The sequence below is a fragment of the Carcharodon carcharias genome, chromosome 13 (assembly GCF_017639515.1).
Source record: "Carcharodon carcharias isolate sCarCar2 chromosome 13, sCarCar2.pri, whole genome shotgun sequence".
NCBI lineage: Eukaryota > Metazoa > Chordata > Chondrichthyes > Lamniformes > Lamnidae > Carcharodon > Carcharodon carcharias.
In genome coordinates, this window is record NC_054479.1 from 84185540 (window position 1) to 84206684 (window position 21145).

At 42.6% G+C, this 21145-nt stretch overlaps 1 protein-coding gene across 2 annotated transcripts in view; it reads left to right on the forward strand.

The window, feature by feature from the left end:
• Positions 1-21145, forward strand: part of fgd6 (FYVE, RhoGEF and PH domain containing 6) — a 156325-nt gene that overhangs the window by 58510 nt on the left and 76670 nt on the right. For both annotated transcript variants that reach the window (XM_041202697.1, XM_041202698.1), the window contains exons 6-8: positions 450-601; positions 2997-3153; positions 3362-3449. In XM_041202697.1, coding sequence (XP_041058631.1) covers positions 450-601; positions 2997-3153; positions 3362-3449 — 397 coding nt within the window. The remainder of the gene's footprint in view (positions 1-449; positions 602-2996; positions 3154-3361; positions 3450-21145) is intronic.

Genomic DNA, 21145 nt, shown 5'->3' on the forward strand with positions numbered 1-21145 from the left:
GTCTAATCAAATTGTGAATCTTGACATAGTTTCTGTTACAACCACTAATCCCGGTAGTATATTTATGGCCTCACAAAGCTCTGTCAAAGAAGTTTCTCCTCTCTGTTCTAAATCTCTTGCATTTAATCTTGTATATGTGGCCCCTCATTCTTGATCCCTCCACAGCTGATAGTAGTCTCCTGTTTACTGTATCCCACCCCTTCATAATTTAAAACTCTTTAGTTTATTCCTTTCCAATAAAGAAGACCCAATTCTTGCATCTTTCTTATTCATATTTCCTCATACCAGACAGGTTAAATCTGAAAATTCAAGTTTTATATATTCCTTCAATTGGGCTACAGTTTTGTAACTCCTTATCTGTATACTTATGATTAAATATACTCATAAATCAAGAGAATTAAATATTGAAGACAGCATTATGTTTATTCTGTTCATCTGGGTTCTGACAGGATTTCCGGGATTCAGTGAGCCAATCTTCAAGACAGTATGGAAAACAAGTGATTGAAGATAAGATCTTGAACCAAATCCTGTACTACCTGCCACAGCTGTATGAACTAAATCGGGGTCTGCTGCGAGAACTGGAGGAGAGAATGGCTCACTGGTAATACATCTTTCAGCATTATATTTAGCTTGGTAAAATGTAGTCCTTATTGGTATAAACTTTTGAATCTAATCTCCAACATGACAGGAATGAATTATGAAGAAAGTTGGAGTAACATGGGCTTTCAGCCTTGGAAGGAGGTCACTGAGAGGTGACATAATGTAAGGTAGTAATCCAGAACATTTCAAAGTAAATAGTGACAGTGAGACAAGGAGGACGAGTGAGCAGGGGGACAGTAGCAATGTCAATAGACTAGTAACCCAGAGGCCCAGATTAATGCTCTGAGGATACATGTTCAAATCCCACCACAGTGGCTGGTGGAATTTTAAATTTAGTTAATCTGGAATATAAAGCTAGTCCCAGTAATGGTGACAATGATAACTATCATTGATTGTTGTAAAAACCCATCGGGTTCACTAATGTCCTTTAGGGAAGGAAATTTGCCATCCTTACCTGGTCTGGGCAATATGTGACTCTAGACCCACAGCAATGTGGTTGACTCTTAATTGCACTCTGAAATGGCCTGGCAAGCCATTCATTTCAAGGGCAATTAGGGATTGGCAGCATCCTGCCAGCAATGCCCACATCCCATGAAAGAATAAAGAAAAAAACTGGTGTAAAGACCATTTAACAATGTGCTTGGCCAAGGTTCGGAGGTCATCACTGCTCAAGCTAACAACCTCTCACGATTCAATAGATTGGGTGGGAGAGGAAGGCCATGCTTATTATATAGAGTGTGAAATCCCAAAATGGGGGACTGTAACCACAAGCTCTTAAAGCCATTTGAACTCGACTAGTCAACAGAATTTTATCTGTTCTCAGATGGGTGACCGGACACAGCACCACAACAACTTGTCTCTTGCAAGCCTACGAGGAGCAGTCCACATGAGCTGTGCAACTCTAAAACATTCACAGTGATCATTACCTAGTTTTCAGATAGTTAAGTGGAAGCAAAATGCTGGAATGATTTAAGCTGACCCAAACTTCAAAAGCACTCGAGCCCTGGAAATTCGGTCTTCAATACCCAGACATCTCTGTCCTATTTGCACTTACATTTATCTTACCTGCGAGTCTGTTATTTGATTTTTGCAGTGATGTTTTTAACACTGTGCCCTACCAGTGAATAAATCCTAAATCAAAGATCAATTAGCAACGAGATGTATACATAAACTAGGATAATTTATTTAAGCTTTATGTTTTGCCCGAGGCTCCGTGATATGCACTTGCGAGGACCACAGAAAGCAAACTCTTGAATGCCTTCCTTTTAGTAAAATGCTGCATTGGACTTTTTGTGTTTGATTAAGCTTTGATTAAGCCAATAGCCTTTTCCCTCTCTCTTGTGAAAATCTGAAAATGTTGGAAATACCTAACAAATCTATTAGCTTCTGAAAAGAAAAAGGGTGAACATTTTGTCAGAATGCACCTTAAATGTTGAACAGTATTTTCTCCAGATATTGGTAAATCTGCTGTATCACTCTAGCATTTTTCTTTATTTTGCATTTCCAGCATTCAGTTTTTTTTTATTTTCACCACAGTAACCTTTAAAATTAAAAATTCAGTTAAACTCTGTTCTTCAAACTGATACACAACAAAAATATTTAAGTACAGTATTGAAGAATTATGCAGTTTTTCAGTCAACTGTGCATGTTCTTTTAAATAAAGGAGATTTTCTTTGCAGCCCAGGGAACTAACGTGGCTTTTTTCTTCTTTTGTATACAACCCACCTCTAGTTCTAAGGAAGATCAACGTGTGGACTGCTTGTTGGTTTGCAGGAGGCAAGCTCTTTTTGGGTTCTATACCTAGTTACACAGCTGAGAACAGGTGAAACTTATCTGTTGAGAATAAATGAGTTTCAAATAGCAAAAAAGTCCAGGATTTATTCAGTTTCCCCAATATGGGATCTTGCATTTCTAAAATTAAGCAAATCTTCTTTTCACACCTAATGTATTGAACTGCAAGGTAAAAAATGTTACCATAAACCTCTAGAACCTTGGTCAAGCAGCCAATCTCCATCTGTGGTTAATGCTGACACAAGTCTGGGGAATTGGCAGCTGAGTCTGACCTTCTAATCTAGCACCTATGACACACAATTTTAGTGGCAGTTGCTGAACAGCAAGAGTGGAATTCCTTTCTGGTTTTTAACTGTGTTAAATATCTCCATTGCCACCACAGCTGACATTGGCTTGCTCAGTATGGACTAGAGGCTGAACTTTGCATCTGTTTTGATTGTATAATGCAGCACCATATCACAAGATGCATTTATTCACTGAACCATGGAGTAGAGGCTGCAGCAACCACTTTCTGTATACCAACTGCAGATCTATGCCAATTTTGTCTTGTTTTAATAAATGAATTGCTTTTATTTTTGTTCCATGTTATTGAAACAATTCTGTAGGGATGAGCATCGAAGAATAGCTGATATCTTCATGGAGAAGGGGCCATACCTCAAGATGTACTCAACCTATATCAAAGAGTTTGATAAGAACGTTTGTTTGTTGGATGAACAATGCAAGAAGAACCCTACCTTTGCTGCTGTAGTTCGAGAATTTGAGGTAATAAGCATTCTTTAAATTAATGTCAAATTTAACATGCTGCTATATGTCCATAATTTCTGTGCTGTAGACACATCATGTGTGAAGACTTGATAGCTTGTGTTGTCTCCAAAATACGTCATGCAAAATGCTCATGGTTTTACAGCTATCATTAACTCATTTTTGAATCATCTTGTCCACAAAATTTCAGGTTTCTGTTTTCTTTCAGATGAGCTCTCGTTGCGCAAACCTGGCACTTAAACATTACCTGTTAAAGCCTGTCCAGAGGATTCCACAGTACAAGCTGCTTCTGACAGGTATTGGTACTTCATTATTCCTGAAATGTCTGTGTTAGTGAGTATTTAAAATATATCCCTGTTATTTGATGAAAGACTACTGCACTGCCATTGGTTACAGGAAGATGCCAGTTGTAGCTTGATTTGTTACATAATGTTACCTCTGTTAAAGAGAAGTATTTAAAAAAAAATTTCAAAATGCCTTTCTGTTGGTTTGCAATATAATGGATGTAATTTATTTTCTTCTTGGGTTAAGTTTGCAAACTAAGCACACTACAGTATACAACATTCCCTGTGGTGTACTTTGTCATTCCATAGTAATCTTGTGTACTAGGGTAGACAGCATTGTAAGTCCAAGTTTTGTATTTGCTACACACCAAGGTAGGTAAATTTGTAGTTTGAAGTGTGGCCTTCATCATTCTGTAATTAACTTTTAATAAGAGTCTCATATTTCCACACTGTAATACATGGAAGCTATGATGAAAAATGAAAATTTAACAATAGTATTGATCTCAGTCTGAATTAATGAAAGTCAGAAATTATATTTTAAATTTTATCTACTTTATGTCAAACTAATGAACCAAATCAATTTGTCATATATAAAGTGGCATTCCTGCATATCTTGCTTTTTAAAAAATGTTGTTTATCATAATTCTTTTTTTGTATCATTTCATTTAATTCCTCCAACCATTCATGGAACATTTTGTATCTAGCACAAGAAAATGCACAAGAGTAGAGTAGTAGATAATGCCCTTCTGACAATTTATTTTCCTCCTTCAGGGTAAGTGCCACAGTTTCATTGGTACCTTAGCAGGTGGTCACCACTGAGACTGAGATTATCCTATGTGAAGAATCATCTTGCTAGAACTTACACAGTTGTTCAACATGCTGCATTTGTGGAGGGCACCTAACACCCTCACAAGTGCAGCATTAATTCTGTCAACATCTGATAGGTGAAATTAATGCCTGATAATATGTGTGATACTCTGAATTGATCCATATCAAAACATTTTATGAGCCAATATGTGCCCTCTTTAGTTCAGCTATGACAGCCAAAATTCCGTTTCTAATGTCACTAGGCTCCCATCAATCAGTTCTGCGCTGAAAACCCTTTTTTGCAATTTGTTGACCCAGTTGCATGGATTGAAAATACGATGGCAAATGGTCACAGCCAGGAAACGGGCTGCATTGAAATGACTACACTTTACAATCAAACAAGATTTTGATGTTCTGTCAATACTTGCTTACAAGAATTGGCCAAGCAATGTGGGCATTGGGAGCTTGATGCAAAACTGTTGTTAGTTTGGATCACTTAGCTTAACATATTAGTTATTCCTTTATCATAACAGAATTATATCAATGGTAGAATGGGTTGAGCAAATAGACTTAACAGGTGAAGGAACATAAGCTCTTAAAAAATAAGAGTAGCAGTAGGCCATTGAGCCTGCTCCACCATTCAGTAAGATCATGGCTGATCTGAATTTGGTTATAACTCTACTTTCCTGGCCTGTCTCCTATAGCCCTTAACTCCATTGTAAATCTAAAATTTGGCTAACTTAGACTTGAATATATTCAATGTCACAACCTCCACTGTTCTCTGTGAAAGAAAATTCCAAATACTAATGATCCTCTGAGAGAAGAAATTCCTCCTAATCTCCACCTTAAGTGGAAAAAACCTTAGTTTTAAACTGTGCCACCTAGTTCTAGATTCCCCCATGAAGGGAAACTTCCTCTCAGCATCTACCCTGTCAAGTTCCCTCAGAATTGTTCTCATTCTTCTGAACTCCAGTGAATATAAGACCTTTCATGAAATGTGGGTGTGGCTGGCAAGGTCATCAATTGTTGCCCATCTCTAATTTCCCTTGCGAAGGTGGTGGTGAGTTGCCTTTTTGAACCGCTGCAGTCCATTGGTGCAGGTACACCCACAGTGCTGTTAGGAAGGGAGTTTTCGAATTTTGATCCAATGACATTGAAGGGACAGCTTACAGTTCCAAGTCTAACTGGTGTGTGGCTTGGAGGGGAACTTGCAGGAGGGAGTGTTTTCATGCATCTGCAGCTTTTGACCTTCTAGGTAGTAGAGGTCACGGGTTTGGAAGGTGACCATAAGACATAGGAGCAGAAATTAGACTAATCGGCCCATCGAGTCTGCTCGGCCATTCAATCATGACTGATGAGTTTCTCAACCCCATTCTCCCACCTTCTCCCCATAACCTTTGATCCCCTTACCAATCAAGAACCTATCTATCTCGGTCTTAGATACACTCAATGACCTGGCTTCCACAGCCTTCTGAGGCAAGGAATTTCATAGATTCACCACTGTCTGGCTAAAGAAGTTTCTCCTCATCTCTGTTCTGAAAGGTCTCCCCTTTACTCTGAGGATGTGCCCTTGGGTCCTACTCTCTCCTACTAATGGAAACATCTTCCCCATGTCCACTCCATCCAGGCCTTTCAGTATTCTGTAAGTTTCAATCAGATCCCCCCTCATCCTTCTAAACTCCATCGAGTATAGACCCAGAGTCCTCAAACGTTCCTCATATGTTAAGCCTTTCATTCCTGGGATCATTCTTGTGAACCACTTCTGGACCCTCACCAGGGCCAGCACATCCTTCCTGAGATACGGGGCCCAAAATTGCTCTCAATATTCTAAACGTGGTCTGACCAGAGCCTAATAAAGCCTCAGCATCACATCCCTGCTTTTATATTCTAGTCCTCTCGAAATAAATGCCAACATTGCATTTGCCTTCCTAACTACCGACTCAACTTGCAAGTTAACCTTAAGAGAATCCTGGACTAAGACTCCCAAGTCCCTTTGCACTCCAGATTTCTGAATTCTCTCCCCATTTGGAAAATAATCCATGCCTCTATTTTTCCTACCAAAGTGCATGACCTTACACTTCCCCACATTGTATTCCATCTGCCACTTCTTTGCCCATTTTCCTAACCTGTCCAAATCCTTCTGCAACCTCCCCGCCTCCTCAATACTACCTGTCCCTCCACCTATCTTTGTATCATCTGCAAACTTAGCCAGGATGCCCTCAGTTCCTTCATATAGATCATTAATGTATAAAGTGAAAAGTTGTGGTCCCAGCACTGACCCCTGCGGAACTCCACTAGTCACCGGCTGCCATCCTGAGAAGGAACCCCTTATCCCCACTCTCTGCCTCCTGCCAAACAGCCAATCTTCTATCCATGCTAGTACCTTGCCTCTAACACCATGGGCTCTTATCTTACTGAGCAGCCTCCTGTGCGGCACCTTGTCAAAGACCTTCTGGAAGTCCAAGTAGATAACATCCATTGGGTCTCCTTTGTCTAACCTACTCGTTACCTCCTCAAAGAATTCTAACAGATTTGTCAGGCATGACCTCCCCTTGACGAAACCATGCTGACTTTGCCCGATTGTACCATGCACTTCCAAGTATTCTGAATTCTCATCCTTAATAATGGACTCCAAAATCTTACCAACGACCGACGTCAAGCTAATCGGCCTGTAATTTCCTGTCTTTTGTCTCACTCCCTTCTTAAACAGAGGGGTTACATTAGTGATTTTCCAGTCCTCTGGGACCCTCCCTGACTCCAGTGATTCCTGAAAGATCACCACTAATGCCTCCACTATCTCTTCAGCTATCTCCTTCAGAACTCTGGGGTGTAATCCATCTGGTCCAGGTGATTTATCCACCTTCAGACCTTTCAGTTTTCCTAGCACCTTCTCCTTGATAATGGCCACCATACTCACCTCTGCCCCCTGACTCTCTTGGACTTTGGGGATGTCACTCGTGTCTTCCACTGTGAAGACTAGAGCAAAGTACCTATTCAGTTCCTCTGCCATTTCTTTGTTCCCCACTATTACTTCTCCAGCGTCATTTTCCAGCGGCCTAATGTCCACTTTTTCCTCTCTCTTTCTCTTTATGTATCTGAAAAAACTCTTGCAATCTTCTTTTATATTACTGGCTAGTTTACCCTCATATTTAATCTTCTCCCTTCTTATTTCATTTTTAGTTGTCCTCTGTTGGTCTTTGTAGGCTTCCCAATCCCCTGGTTTCCCACTGCTTTTCGCCGAATTGTATGCTTTCTCTTTAGCTTTTATGCTGTCCCTGACTTCTCTTATTAGCCATGGTTGCCTCGTACTCCCTTTAGTATGCTTCTTCTTCCTAGGAATGAATTTTTGCTGTGTCTCCCAAATTACTCCCAGAAACTCCTGCCATTGCTGTTCCACTGTCTTTCCTGCTAGGCTCATCTCTCAGTCAATTCTGGCCAGCTCCTCCCTCATGCCTCTGTAATTGCCTTTATTCAACTGTAGTACTGTTACATCTGATTCCAGCTTTTTCCTCTCAAATTGCAGGGTAAATTCTATCATATTATGGTCACTTCCTCCTAAGGGTTCCTTCACCTTAAGCTCCCTTGTCAAATCTGCCTCATTACACATCACTAAATCTAGAATTGCCTATTCCCTAGTGAGCTCCACCACAAGCTGCTCCAAAAAGCCATCTCATAGACATTCCACAAATTCCTTTTCTTGGGATCCACTACCAACCTGATTTTCCCAGTCAACCTGCATATTGAAATCCCCCATGATCACTGTTACCTTGCCTTTCTTATATACCTTTTCTATCTCCTGGTGTATCTTGTGCCCCACATCCTGACTTCTGTTCGGAGGCCTGTACATAACTCCCATTATGGTTTTTTTTACCTTTGTGGTTCCTCAACTCTACCCACACAGCTTCTACATCATCTGACCCTACATCATTTCTTGCTATCGATTTAATTTCATTTCTTACTAACAAAGCAACCCCAACCCCTCTGCCAACCTGCCTATCTTTTCGATAGAATGTATATCCTTGGATATTTAGCCCCCAGTCCTGATCTCCTTGCAGCCATGTCTTCGTTATGCCCACCACATCATACTTGCCAATTTCAATCTGCGCCACAAGCTCATTTACCTTATTTCGTATACTGTGTGCATTCAGATACAATACCTTCAGTCCTGTATTTCCCATCCCCTTTCTCATTGCCATCCCTTTATCTGATGTGCTTGAAGTTAGATTCCTAGCCCTTTCCAAACACTCTGTCCTGCTATCGAAGAAGACTTGGTGAGTTGCTGCAGTGCATCTTGTATATAGTACATACTGCTGCCACTGTGGCACTAGTGGTGGAGGGAATGAATGTTTAGGCTGGTGGATGGGGTTCTGATCAAATAGGCTGCTTTTCCTGGATGGTGTCGAGTTTCTTGTGCGTTGGTGGAGCTGCACTCATCCAGGCAAGTGGAGAGTATTCCATCACACTCCTGACTTGTGCCTTGTAGATAATGGACAGGCTTTGGGGATTCTTGAGATATTTTACTTGCCACAGAATTCCCTACCCTCTGACTTGCCCTTGGAACCATGTGGCTTGTCCAGCTCAGTTCTGGTCAACGGTGACCCCCAGAATGTTGATAGTTGAGGACCCAGCCATCGAATGGCAAGGGAAATTGGTTAGATTCTCTCTTGTTGGTGATGGTCATTGCCTGACACTTGTGTGGCATGATGCTACTTGCCATATCAGCCGAAGTATGAATGTTGCCCATGTCTTGCATATGCAGATGGACTGCTTCAGTATCTGAGGAGTTGGGAATGGTACTGAACACCCTGACCTTATGATAGAGGGAAGGTCATTGATGAAGCAGCTGAAGATGGTTGGGCCTGGGATATTACCCTGAGGAGCTCCTGCAGTGATGTCCTGAGACTGAAATGACTGGCCTCCAACAACCATAACATCTTGATAAAAGCAAAATACTGCAGATGCTGGAAATCTGAAACAAAAGCAGAAAATGCTGGAAAAGCTCAGCAGGTCCAACAGCATCTATGGAGAGAGAAACAGAGTTAATGTTTCGAGTCTTTATGACTCTTCTTCAGAGCTAAAGAGAAGTCAAAATGTGATGAAATTTATATTGTTTAAGGGAGTTGGAGCAGGTGAAGCTGGATAGAAGGCCAGCAATAGGTGGGGACAAAGGAGAGATTGACAATGATGTCAATCTCTAATGACTAAAGGACAAAGGGAGTGTTAATGGTAGTGGGTAGTGCTAAAAGCGGTGCTGATAGTGGCATAAAGGTAAGAAAGCAGAATGTGATAATAGCAGAACAAGGTGAAAGAACAACATGGAACGGGTTGGGGAGGGGATGGTCGTGGGAAAAAAGATCGAAAACAGGATATAAGGTAGGGATAAAACAATAAATAAAATGAAAATAAATAAAAATAAGTGGATTAAAAAAATGAATATTGGAAAAAAGGGATAAAAAAGTGGGTGAGGGTGGAGGAGAGAATTCATGTTCTGAAGTTGTTGAACTTGTTGTTAAGGCTGGAAGGCTGTAAAGTGCTTAATCGGAAGATGAGGCGCTGTTCCTCCAGTTTGTGTTGGGCTTCACTGGAACATTGCAGCAGGCCAAGGATGAACGTGTGGGCATGAGAGCAGGATGGTGTATTGAAATGGCAAGGTCTGGGTCATGCCTGCGGACAGAGCAAAGGTGTTCTGCAAAGCGGTCACCCAGTCTGTATTTGATGTCTCAGATGTAGAGGAGACTGCATTGGGAGCAGCGAATGCAGTGGACCAAATTGAAGGAAATGCAAGTGAAGTACTGCTTCACCTGAAAGGAGTGTTTGGGCCCTTGGACAGTGAGGAGGTAAAGGGGCAGGTGTTGCACCTTCTGCGATTGCATGGGATGGTGCAGTGGGAGGGGGATGAGATATTGGGGATGATGGAGGAGTGGAACAGAGTATCCCAGAGGAAACAGTCCCTACGGAATGCCGACGAGGTGTGGTGAAGGGGTGTTTGGTGGTGGCATCATGCTGGAGTTGGCGCAAATGGTGGAGGATGTTCCTTTGAATGCGGAGGCTGGTGGGTTGAAAAGTGAGGAAAGGGGGGACCCTATCATGGCTCTGGGAGGGAGAGAAAGATGTGAGGGCAGAGGCATGGCAGATGGGTCGGACACAGTCGAGGACCCTGTCAACCACACGAGTGGGAAACCTCGGTTAAGGAAGAAGAAAAACCATAACATCTTCCTTTGTGACTCCAACTGGTATAGCATTTTCCTTCTGATTCCCATTGAGTCCAGTTTTGCTAGAGTTCCTTGATTCCACACTCGGTCAAATGCTGCCTTGATGTCAAGGGCAGTCACTCTCACCTCACCTCTGGTGTTCAACTCTTCTGTCCATGTTTGGACCAAAGCTGTAATGAAGTCATGAGCTGAGTGGCTCTGACAGAATCCAAACTGAGCCTCAGTGAGCAGAATATTGCTGTACAAATGATGCTTGATAATACTGTGGACGACAGCCTCCATTACTTTGCTGAAGATGGAGAAGAGACTGATGGCATGGTAAGTGGCTGGGTTGGATTTTTCCTGCCTTTTGTGGGCAGGACATATCTGGGCAATTTTCCACGTTGTTGGGTAGATGCCAATACTGTAGCTGTACCTGAACAGCTTGGCTGCGGGTGCAGCTAGTTCTGGAGTACAAGCCTTTAGTATTATTTCCAAAATTTTATCAGCGCCCATAGCCTTTGCGCAGTATCCAGTGCTTTCAGTTTCTTGATATTTCTTGCTATCTTACCATGTAAACTGTTTTCCCATTCAATTTTAGCCAACTCTGGGGGTGTTCATATGTTTGTAATTGCTTTTGTTGAAGTATAAGATGCTAATTTCAGACCTAAATTTCTCACCCTGAAACTGAATGTGAAATTTCATCAAATTTCACTCCTGCCAGAGGATCCTTTACTGTGAGGACATTAATTAATCCTATCTTATTACACAGGCTATTTTAGACCTGCTAGGTTCCAGAGCATATTGTTCTGAGAAACTGTCCCAGATATACACACAATGAACTCATCCTCCAGGCTGCCTTTGCAATTTGATTCATTCAATCTATATGAAGTTGAAATTCTCCCACAATCATTGCAGTACCTTTCTTAAAAGCCCCCATTATTTCTTAATTTAAACCCTGCCCTATACTGTGGCTACTGCTAGGGGGCTCATAAACCAGTGACTTCTTTCCTTTGCTGCTTCTTATCTTCACCCAAACTAATTCTATATCTTGATCTTCCAAACCAGGATCATTTCTCACTTCTCACCACTGTACTGACCTTGTTGTTAACAGAGCTGCCCAACTCCTTTTCTTTCTTCCTGTCCTTCCGAAATGTCAAATACCCTTGAACATTTTGGGCCCAGCCATGGTCACTTTGCAATCATGTCTCTGTTATGGCTATCATATCATACATAATTCTATTTGTGGTGTCAATTCATCCAACTTACGAATGCTGCCTGCATTCAGATAAGGAGCCTTTAATTCTGTCTTTTTCCCATTTTCCCAGCTCAGACCTTATTTGCTGCTGCACTGTTATTTTTGTATGCTCTCTCCCTGTCACACTCTGGTTATCATGACCAATATTGCTACCCTGTACTACACCCTTGTCCTTTCTCTTTAGCTTTCCAAATATCACCCCGCATGAACACCCCCCACACACAACTTATTTTCAAACCTCCTCTACAGCCCTAGTTATACAATTCGCCAGGGCACTGACCCCAGCGCGGTTTAGGTTTGATTTGATCCTCATTTAAATTGGTAAAACCAGGAAAAGAGTGAAAAGGCAGATAATTGACAGATACTGAAATGTATGGCATTAGATATTGAATGTGAGGTGCATGATGTTGTGGTTGACTATACGTATTTAATTGAAAATAGTGTAAGACAGTTTCTTGTGTTTGTAAAATGTTGTGGTCAGAAGGCTGGAAGAGGCCAGTGACCAAGATTACTGTCCTGAATGGTTAAAAATAAATGAAGCAGGGTGAATCGTAGAAGCAGAATGGAACTGGTGGCCAGTTTTCTGCTAAGGCGTGTTGCATCTTGTAAATTTAATGTAAACACCTGATATAAACATCTAAAGATTCAGAGCATCTTAAATAGCTTAAATTTCAATTATGGTTTATGATGTCAGTGCATTGCCAGACAGTGATCTTTCTACCTTTCTATTACCCTGCAGATCTGCATTGTGATCTATAAATTAAAATAAATGAGAAAGTGCTTACTTAAAAGTTAAGTGTTTGAATAACTGCTAAATTCAGCATGTTAAGTACAGCATAGTATGAATTGCAAAAATTAGACGTAGTACAATAAAATTTGAAAATGAAGTGAAGCATGCAAGACTGACACAAAAAGTAGCAAAGTGATGTTCAAAACTCAGCGTTCCTTCTCTGTTCCCTGGCTTTAATTTAATCTGCAGAAAGAGTAAGACGTGCTACATCAGACCTTCTGTTTGACCATGCAGCTAAGGAATGATACATAGCTATCAGAAGATTGCTGAAAAGAGGCATTTTACTGAAGCTTTTCATCTTGCATTCATCAGGACAAATGCAAGAATGCCAAATTTAAATGATCACAATAATTTATACTTCAGGAGAAAAGGGTGCTGATTGGTTGGCAAGTCAGCTCTGATTGACTGAGGCATTGCCATGGAGAAAGCAACGGGGAACTGTAGGCTCACCAGGCTCCTGGGTAATTCAAAAAAGATGCAAGGCTTGAATATATTCCTTTTGTTTGCAGAGAGTGGGTTCTTGCATATGAATGTATGTTGCTTCTAGCAAGCATAAATGAGCCATGTTACCGAGGCTAACTGATTATTTTAAATTAGTTGTTAGTGTAACTATTAGTGCACTCAGGATTTTTCAGTGGAATCACATCCAACAGTAGACTTTTTGTTAAAAACAAAAAAACTGCGGATGCTGGAAATCCAAAACAAAAACAGAATTACCTGGAAAAACTCAGCAGGTCTGGCAGCATCGGCGGAGAAGAAAAGAGTTGGCGTTTCGAGTCCTCATGACCCTTCAACAGAACTTGAGTTCGAGTCCAAGAAAGAGTTGAAATATAAGCTGGTTTAAGGTGTGGGTGGTGGGGGTGGGGGGGGGAACGGAGAGAGAGAGAGAGAAGTGGAGGGGGGTGGTGGTTGTAGGGACAAACAAGCAGTGATAGAAGCAGATCATTAAAAGATGTCAACAACAATAGAACAAAAGAACACATGGGTGTTAAAGTTGGTGATATTATCTAAACGAATGTACTAATTAAGAATGGATGGTAGGGCACTCAAGGTATAGCTCTAGTGGGGGTGGGGAGAGCATAAAAGATTTTAAAATATTTAAAAATAATGGAAATAGGTGGGAAAAGAAAAATCTATATAATTTATTGGAAAAAAAAAGGAAGGGGGAAACAGAAAGGGGGTGGGGATGGGGGAGGGAGCTCACGACCTAAAGTTGTTGAATTCAATATTCAGTCCGGAAGGTTGTAAAGTGCCTAGTCGGAAGATGAGGTGTTGTTCCTCCAGTTTGCGTTGGGCTTCACTGGAACAATGCAGCAAGCCAAGGACAGACATGTGGGCAAGAGAGCAGGGTGGAGTGTTAAAATGGCAAGCGACAGGGAGGTTTGGGTCATTCTTGCGGACAGACCGCAGGTGTTCTGCAAAGCGGTCGCCCAGTTTACGTTTGGTCTCTCCAATGTAGAGGAGACCACATTGGGAGCAACGAATGCAGTAGACTAAGTTGGGGGAAATGCAAGTGAAATGCTACTTCACTTGAAAGGCGTGTTTGGGCCCTTGGACGGTGAGGAGAGAGGAAGTGAAGGGGCAGGTGTTGCATCTTTTGTGTGGGCATGGGGAGGTGCCATAGGAGGGGGTTGAGGAGTAGGGGGTGATGGAGGAGTGGATCAGGGTGTCCCGGAGGGAGCGATCCCTCCGGAATGCCGATAGGGGGGGTGAAGGGAAGATGTGTTTGGTGGTGGCATCATGCTGGAGTTGGCGGAAATGGCGGAGGATGATCCTTTGAATGCGGAGGCTGGTGGGGTGATAAGTGAGGCCAAGGGGGACCCTATCATGTTTTTGGGAGGGAGGAGAAGGCGTGAGGGCGGATTCGTGGGAGATGGGCCGGACACGGTTGAGGGCCCTGTCGACGACCGTGGGTGGAAAACCTCGGTTAAGGAAGAAGGAGGACATGTCAGAGGAACTGTTTTTGAAGGTAGCATCATCGGAACAGATGCGATGGAGGCGAAGGAACTGAGAGAATGGGATGGAGTCCTTACAGGAAGCGGGGTGTGAGGAGCTGTAGTCGAGGTAGCTGTGGGAGTCGGTGGGTTTGTAATGGATATTGGTGGACAGTCTATCACCAGAGATTGAGACAGAGAGGTCAAGGAAGAGAAGAGAAGTATCAGAGATGGACCACGTGAAAATGATGGAGGGGTGGAGATTGGAAGCAAAATTAATACATTTTTCCAAGTCCCGTCGAGAGCATGAAGCAGCACCGAAGTAATCATCGATGTACCGGAGAAAGAGTTGTGGAAGGGGGCCGGAGTAGGACTGGAACAAGGAATGTTCCACATACCCCATAAAGAGACAGGCATAGCTGGGGCCCATGCGGGTACCCATAGCCACACCTTTTATTTGGAGGAAGTGAGAGGAGTTGAAGGAGAAATTGTTCAGCGTGAGAACAAGTTCAGCCAGACAGAGGAGAGTAGTGGTGGATGGGGATTGTTCGGGCCTCTGTTCGAGGAAGAAGCTAAGAGCCCTCAGACCATCCTGGTGGGGGATGGAGGTGTAGAGGGATTGGACGTCCATGGTGAAGAGGAAGTGGTTGGGGCCAGGGAACTGGAAATTGTTGATGTGACGTAAGGTGTCAGAGGAATCACGGATGTAGGTGGGAAGGGACTGGACAAGGGGAGAGAGAAGGGAGTCAAGATAACGAGAAATGAGTTCTGTGGGGCAGGAGCAAGCTGAGACGATCGGTCTACCGGGACAGTTCTGTTTGTGGATTTTGGGTAGGAGGTAGAAGCGGGCCGTCTGAGGTTGGGCGACTATCAGGTTGGAAGCTGTGGGAGGAAGATCCCCAGAGGAGATGAGGTCAGTGACAGTCCTGGAAACAATGGCTTGATGTTCAGTGGTGGGGTCATGGTCCAGGGAGAGGTAGGAGGAAGTGTCTGCGAGTTGACGCTCAGCCTCCGCGAGCTAGAGGTCAGTGCGCCAGACAACAACAGCACCACCCTTGTCAGCGGGTTTGATGACAATGTCAGGGTTGGACCTGAGAGAATGGAGTGCAGTAAGTTCAGAGAGAGACAGGTTAGAATGGGTGAGAGGAGCAGAGAAATTGAGACGACTAATGTCGCGTCGACGGTTCTCAATGAAAAGATAAAGAGAAGGTAAGAATCCAGAGGGAGGGGTCCAGGTGGAGGGAGAATATTGGAGATGGGTAAAAGGATCCCTTGAACTGGGAGAGGACTCCTGCCCAAAGAAGTGAGCCCGGAGACGAAGACGGCGGAAGAAGAGTTCAGCATCATGCCGAGCCCGAAATTCATTGAGGTGAGGGCGTAAGGGTATGAAACTAAGTCCTTTGCTGAGCACTGAATGTTCAGCATTGGAGAGGGGAAGGTCAGGGGGTATAGTGAATACACGGCTGGGGTTGGGATTGGAAGATGGTGTGGGGACGGAGGGACGGGCAGGGGTAGAGGGTCCTAGATGGGTGTTGGTGTCGATGAGTTGTTGGAGCTTGCGTTCCTTAGCACTTGAGAGAAAGAGAAAAAGTTTCTTGTTGAGGCGTTGGATGAGCCGAAGAATAAAATGAAACTGGGGGCACGCACAGCTTTGAAAAGGGGTACAGCGGTGCTGCTGGAGGGAGAGGTCGAGTGTGTTCATATGGCGGCGCATGGCACTGAGTGTGGATTTCAGAATGTGATGGGAACAGCAGTCCGAGAAACGTTTTATGTCCCGGAGATACCTGTAATCCTGGGTGGGCTCAAAACATGAGGGGTGGAATTTCAGTTGAAATCCATGTGGGATAAGTCGGAGACGGAGGCAGTCACTGAGAAAGGAGATATGGCTGTGAAAGCGGGTTTTAGTAAACACCTTGTCAAACACCAGGAGGGAAATGGAAAGCAATGAAGGTGAGCAAGGCAAAAGAGAGGTACGGAAATCTTGTCGCAGAAAAGAACAGAACTTCTTCAAGGAGGTAGGCATTTCTTGAAGAGCAGTGGCCCTCAATTAAACACAGAGATAAAAACAAAAAAACTGCGGATGCTGGAAATCCAAAACAAAAACAATTACTTGGAAAAACTCAGCAGGTCTGGCAGCATCGGCGGAGAAGAAAAGAGTTGACGTTTCGATTCCTCATGACCCTTCGACAGAACTTGAGTTCGAGTCCAAGAAAGAGTTGAAATATAAGCTGGTTTAAGGTGTGTGGGGGGGGCGGAGAGAGAGAGAGAGAGAGAAGTGTAGGGGGGGTGTGGTTGTAGGGACAAACAAGCAGTGATAGAAGCAGATCATCAAAAGATGTCAACAACAATAGAACAAAAGAACACATAGGTGTTAAAGTTGGTGATATTATCTAAACGAATGTGCTAATTAAGAATGGATGGTAGGGCACTCAAGGTATAGCTCTAGTGGGGGTGGGGAGAGCATAAAAGATTTTAAAATATTTAAAAATAATGGAAATGGGTGGGAAAAGAAAAATCTATATAAATTATTGGAAAATAAAGGAAGGGGGAAACAGAAAGGGGGTGGGGATGGGGGAGGGAGCTCACAACCTAAAGTTGTTGAATTCAATATTCAGTCCGGAAGGCTGTAAAGTGCCTAGTCGGAAAATGAGGTGTTGTTCCTCCAGTTTGCATTGGGCTTCACTGGAACAATGCAGCAAGCCAAGGACAGACATGTGGGCAAGAGAGCAGGGTGGAGTGTTAAAATGGCAAGCGACAGGGAGACTTTTTGTTTTGGATTTTGCACGTACCAGCTGCTTGAGTATGGTCTGTACTCCGCCTATTACGCACAACCGAAGGAACATGCTGTTTGGTTCGATCAACTAGCCGGTGGGACTAATGGCCTACATACTGGCATTGCACTGGTATTAAATTCTTGCATGACGTTGCTCAATTGTGTGGTTGGCAGAAGTCTTTTTTGGACTGACGGCTGCATCCTGTTAGTGGAAAATACCACCCACGTAGCCACTACAAAATAGCAGTGTTAAATAGATTGCTTAACCTGTTGTTCAAATTTTTGAGGTATTTTGCATTACCATGGTAATTTGAGATCAGCTGGGCACTTTTCAGGCCTGAAAGTAGAGGCCTTTGACCCATTTGCGAGTTTGCGCAATACACAGTGAACAATGATGTGATCAGGATAACCGTTGTCCCGCTGATATTTTTGATTCGCTTTATTTCTGTGTCAAACTTGCAAGGTGAGCAAATCGCTAGTGCTCTATTTACACGATTGTTGATGAGACCAATTATCTACACATGGAGTTATATGCCTCCCAACGTGTTCATTGACTGGTGAGGGCAGTCTTGCGGTAGACAGTAATGGGGATTTCTGAACGAGCAATTAGAGGAAAGGGAGCAAGTTAGAGTGCTGCATCTTAAAAGTAAATTTGAACGTGGGATGAGCATATTAAGGTGTGAGGAAATCCTTGCATGCAATTGCAGATTAAAAGTTTGCAAACGTGTCACCTAGGATTAGAAATATGCATGGCGTAGGAGATTAGGACTGATTCCAACAAAAATGCGTTTCTTGTAGAAACCAACAAAGATGTTAGCGACGCTGGACCTAGAGAGGGTCTCTTGGCTACACCATCTATTTGGGTATACGTGGTGTCATTAAAACTGAATTCAACTGCATGGGTTATTAAGCTCATAAGTTCAAAGAATAGAAATTTAGAAAATGGCAGTACATCTATATTGCTGTGATATAGATTATCTTTAAATCGTATTATACCGTTCACTAGTGCTGACTTTAGAGTTGATAGGAAATGAACATTGGCTGATTTTTAGTAGTGTTCAAATGAATATTTCAAAATCAATACCAAAACTTTACATTTACCAGTGTGTGTTGGGGGAATTATTGTGAAGTAGGTTTAGGGAGCTAATGTAGCTTTCCAGAAGTCTAGAACTAAGTAATGACATGAGCAGCAAGCATGTTATTATTTTATTTACTTCTTGATTACAAAGAGTTTGGGAGTCTTCATTCCAGGTAAAATTATTCTGTGTTGCTTTCAGCTTGGGATGATTGATGCTTATCTAATTTTCTGTCAGCTGGAGGGGAGGGTAGTGCCTAGTTTCCACTTGCACATGCTACATCAAAATGCTTTGTCAATGGTTTGATGAAACTACTCTCGAGCTGGTTTATATCTTCCAGTGCTGCATCTTGAATTAGTAGCTGCAGTATGGGTTTAGGCATGCAGTGTCCTGTTTAGTATTGCCAGACTGGGACTCTAATTTTCCTGCCCAGGATAGATCACACTGCCTGTGTGGTTACAAATAGTCGCACAGTTCCTATCCAGCAGATAAAATGTAAATGGTAGCTTAGGCATTATCTAAACATTGAAATTAATTCCATGCACGTCTAAAACATGTATGCGATCCAGGATCCTCAGGCACTTCCTAAATCTAATTTGATGGTAAATTTACTTGTACCTGTGTGATTTACATTTACCAAATTGAAAAAGTGACAACCCTTCCCTCTCAGTTCTCCTTTTCTTTCAGTCCACTTGGGCCCAAGGCCTAGATTTGAACAACAGTCTTGACATTGATGCAAAGTTGATGGTGCTTTCGGCGAGCTTAAAAGTGTAGGGTAATTGCACCCAAAGTCTTGTCATGAAAGCACAAATATATTTAAGGTTTTGGAAAATACATCTTGGAATTAGCCTATTTTTTAATGCTAGTTACGCCTAATTAGTGTAATCTAGTAAGGTGTTCCTCTCCTGTACTTTGCCCTGCCACACACACAGGTAAAAGTTCATGTTGTAATCTCATGGCTCAATTCTTCTGTTGATTCAGCCACAGCTGAATGAAATTTTCTTTGCTGAAGTTAATGTGCAAGTGATCGTAATTGGTTAAGAAGAAAAGAGTTGACGTTTCGAGTCCTCATGACCCTTCGACAGAACTTCATGAGGGCTCGAAACGTCAACTCTTTTCTTCTCCGCTGATGCTGCCAGACCTGCTGAGTTTTTCCAGGTAATTCTGTTTTTGTTTTTGTTTTGGATTTCCAGCATCCGCAGTTTTTTTGTTTTTATCTCTGTAATTGGTTAAGGATTGATCGAAATCAACATGCTGAACAATGAAGGTTTAGCTAATTTAAGCTTGGAACAAGACTCTGCATCGATCAGGATTGCCATATAAGGGAAGGTTGGTATGTTGGAATGCTACGCTTGGATTAGATATTAAATTACAGGAATGGTTGGCTTCAAGTAATGCACTGCCATCTTGTGATTATCTCCAAAAGCTTAATTTCCTTAAAAGCTTGTTACATCACATTTTTCTATGGGTCTCCTCACTATTGTGAGATAAGGGAGTGGTGTCAGGGCCGAGGCAGCCCAAGTACAGGAGGAACCAGCGCCTGGTGTGGTAAGAGGCGAATTAGGGAGGGAAAAATCTTAAATATTGTAACACTACAATACTTAGTCTGCAGATAGCATTTATTTGTATTCAGTTAAAACATCTTTCTGGCTTTTAACAAATTCCTTTTAAAATTTGGGACAACAATTTGTATTTATTAAGTGCCTTTAATGTAATCAATGGCCCCAGAATGCTTCACAGGTGAGTTTTCAAACAAAATTTGACACTGAGCCACATGAGGGCAGATGAGAAACAGATTTTAAAGGAGGTAACACAGGTGAAAGGCCTGGTGAGGGAATTCCAGAGCTTAGAATCTCAGCAATTGAAGTGCAGCTTCCAATGATAGAGTGATTAAGATTGGGGATGTGCAGATATCTTTTGAGTGTTGTGGAGCTGGAGGAGGTTATAGTGATAAGGATGGATGCGAACATGGAGGGATTTGAAAACTTGTGAAAATTTAAAATCAAAGCAAAGCACAGGGATGCTGAATGAGTATGGCTTAATGTGAGTTAAGGTATGGGCAGCTCATTTTTGGATGAGCATAGGTTAGTGGAGGGTGCACGTTTGAGAGGCCAGCCAGAGTGTGTGGAAATAGTCAAGTCCAAAGATAATGAGGTGTAGATGAGTATTTCAGCAGCTGATAAGCTGAGGCAGGGGTGAAGTTATGGAGGTGGAAGTAGCAGTCTTTGTGGTGGAGTGGATATGTGGCCAGAAACTCATCTTGGGGTCAAGTACAACTCCAAGCTCTGGTTCAGCCTCAGAGTTGTCAAGGAGAGGGATGAAATCTTCAGAGCTGGATTGTAAGGAGAAAAAAGAGGTGGTGAGGTTTAGGGAGCGAATTCCAGAGTTTAAGGCCTAAGCAACTGAAAGTACAGCTGCCAGTATTAGAGCAGTTAAAACCAGGGAGGTACACAAGAGACCAGAATTGAAGAAGCAAGGGAATGGAGTTTATAATAATGAGGGTAGGCCAAAGGCAATAGCTTCAGTGTTCCCAATGTCTTCCGTATTTACCTTTTCATCTCTTGGGTCTAATATTTGTAGTTCATGGTCTTCGGTTAAGCAAGTAGCTGGGCAGTCTGTTTCCAGATTTCTCTGAGCGCTGTAGATCTAGGAATAAGGAATGCACGAGAGCAATCTATGGTGGCTGGCACTGTAAATTTTTCACCTACTTCACCCATTTTTCATTGGAGAAGAGTCTTGCCTCCATTTGGTGGTCTGGTGGAGTCTGGGCTACCTCCATTTGGTGAATTACAAGGACTGTGTACAGAGGCACTCATAGGAAAATATTTGATACTTGGAGTAGTTAAGCATTTCATGGCCACTAAAACTGTAGTTCAATC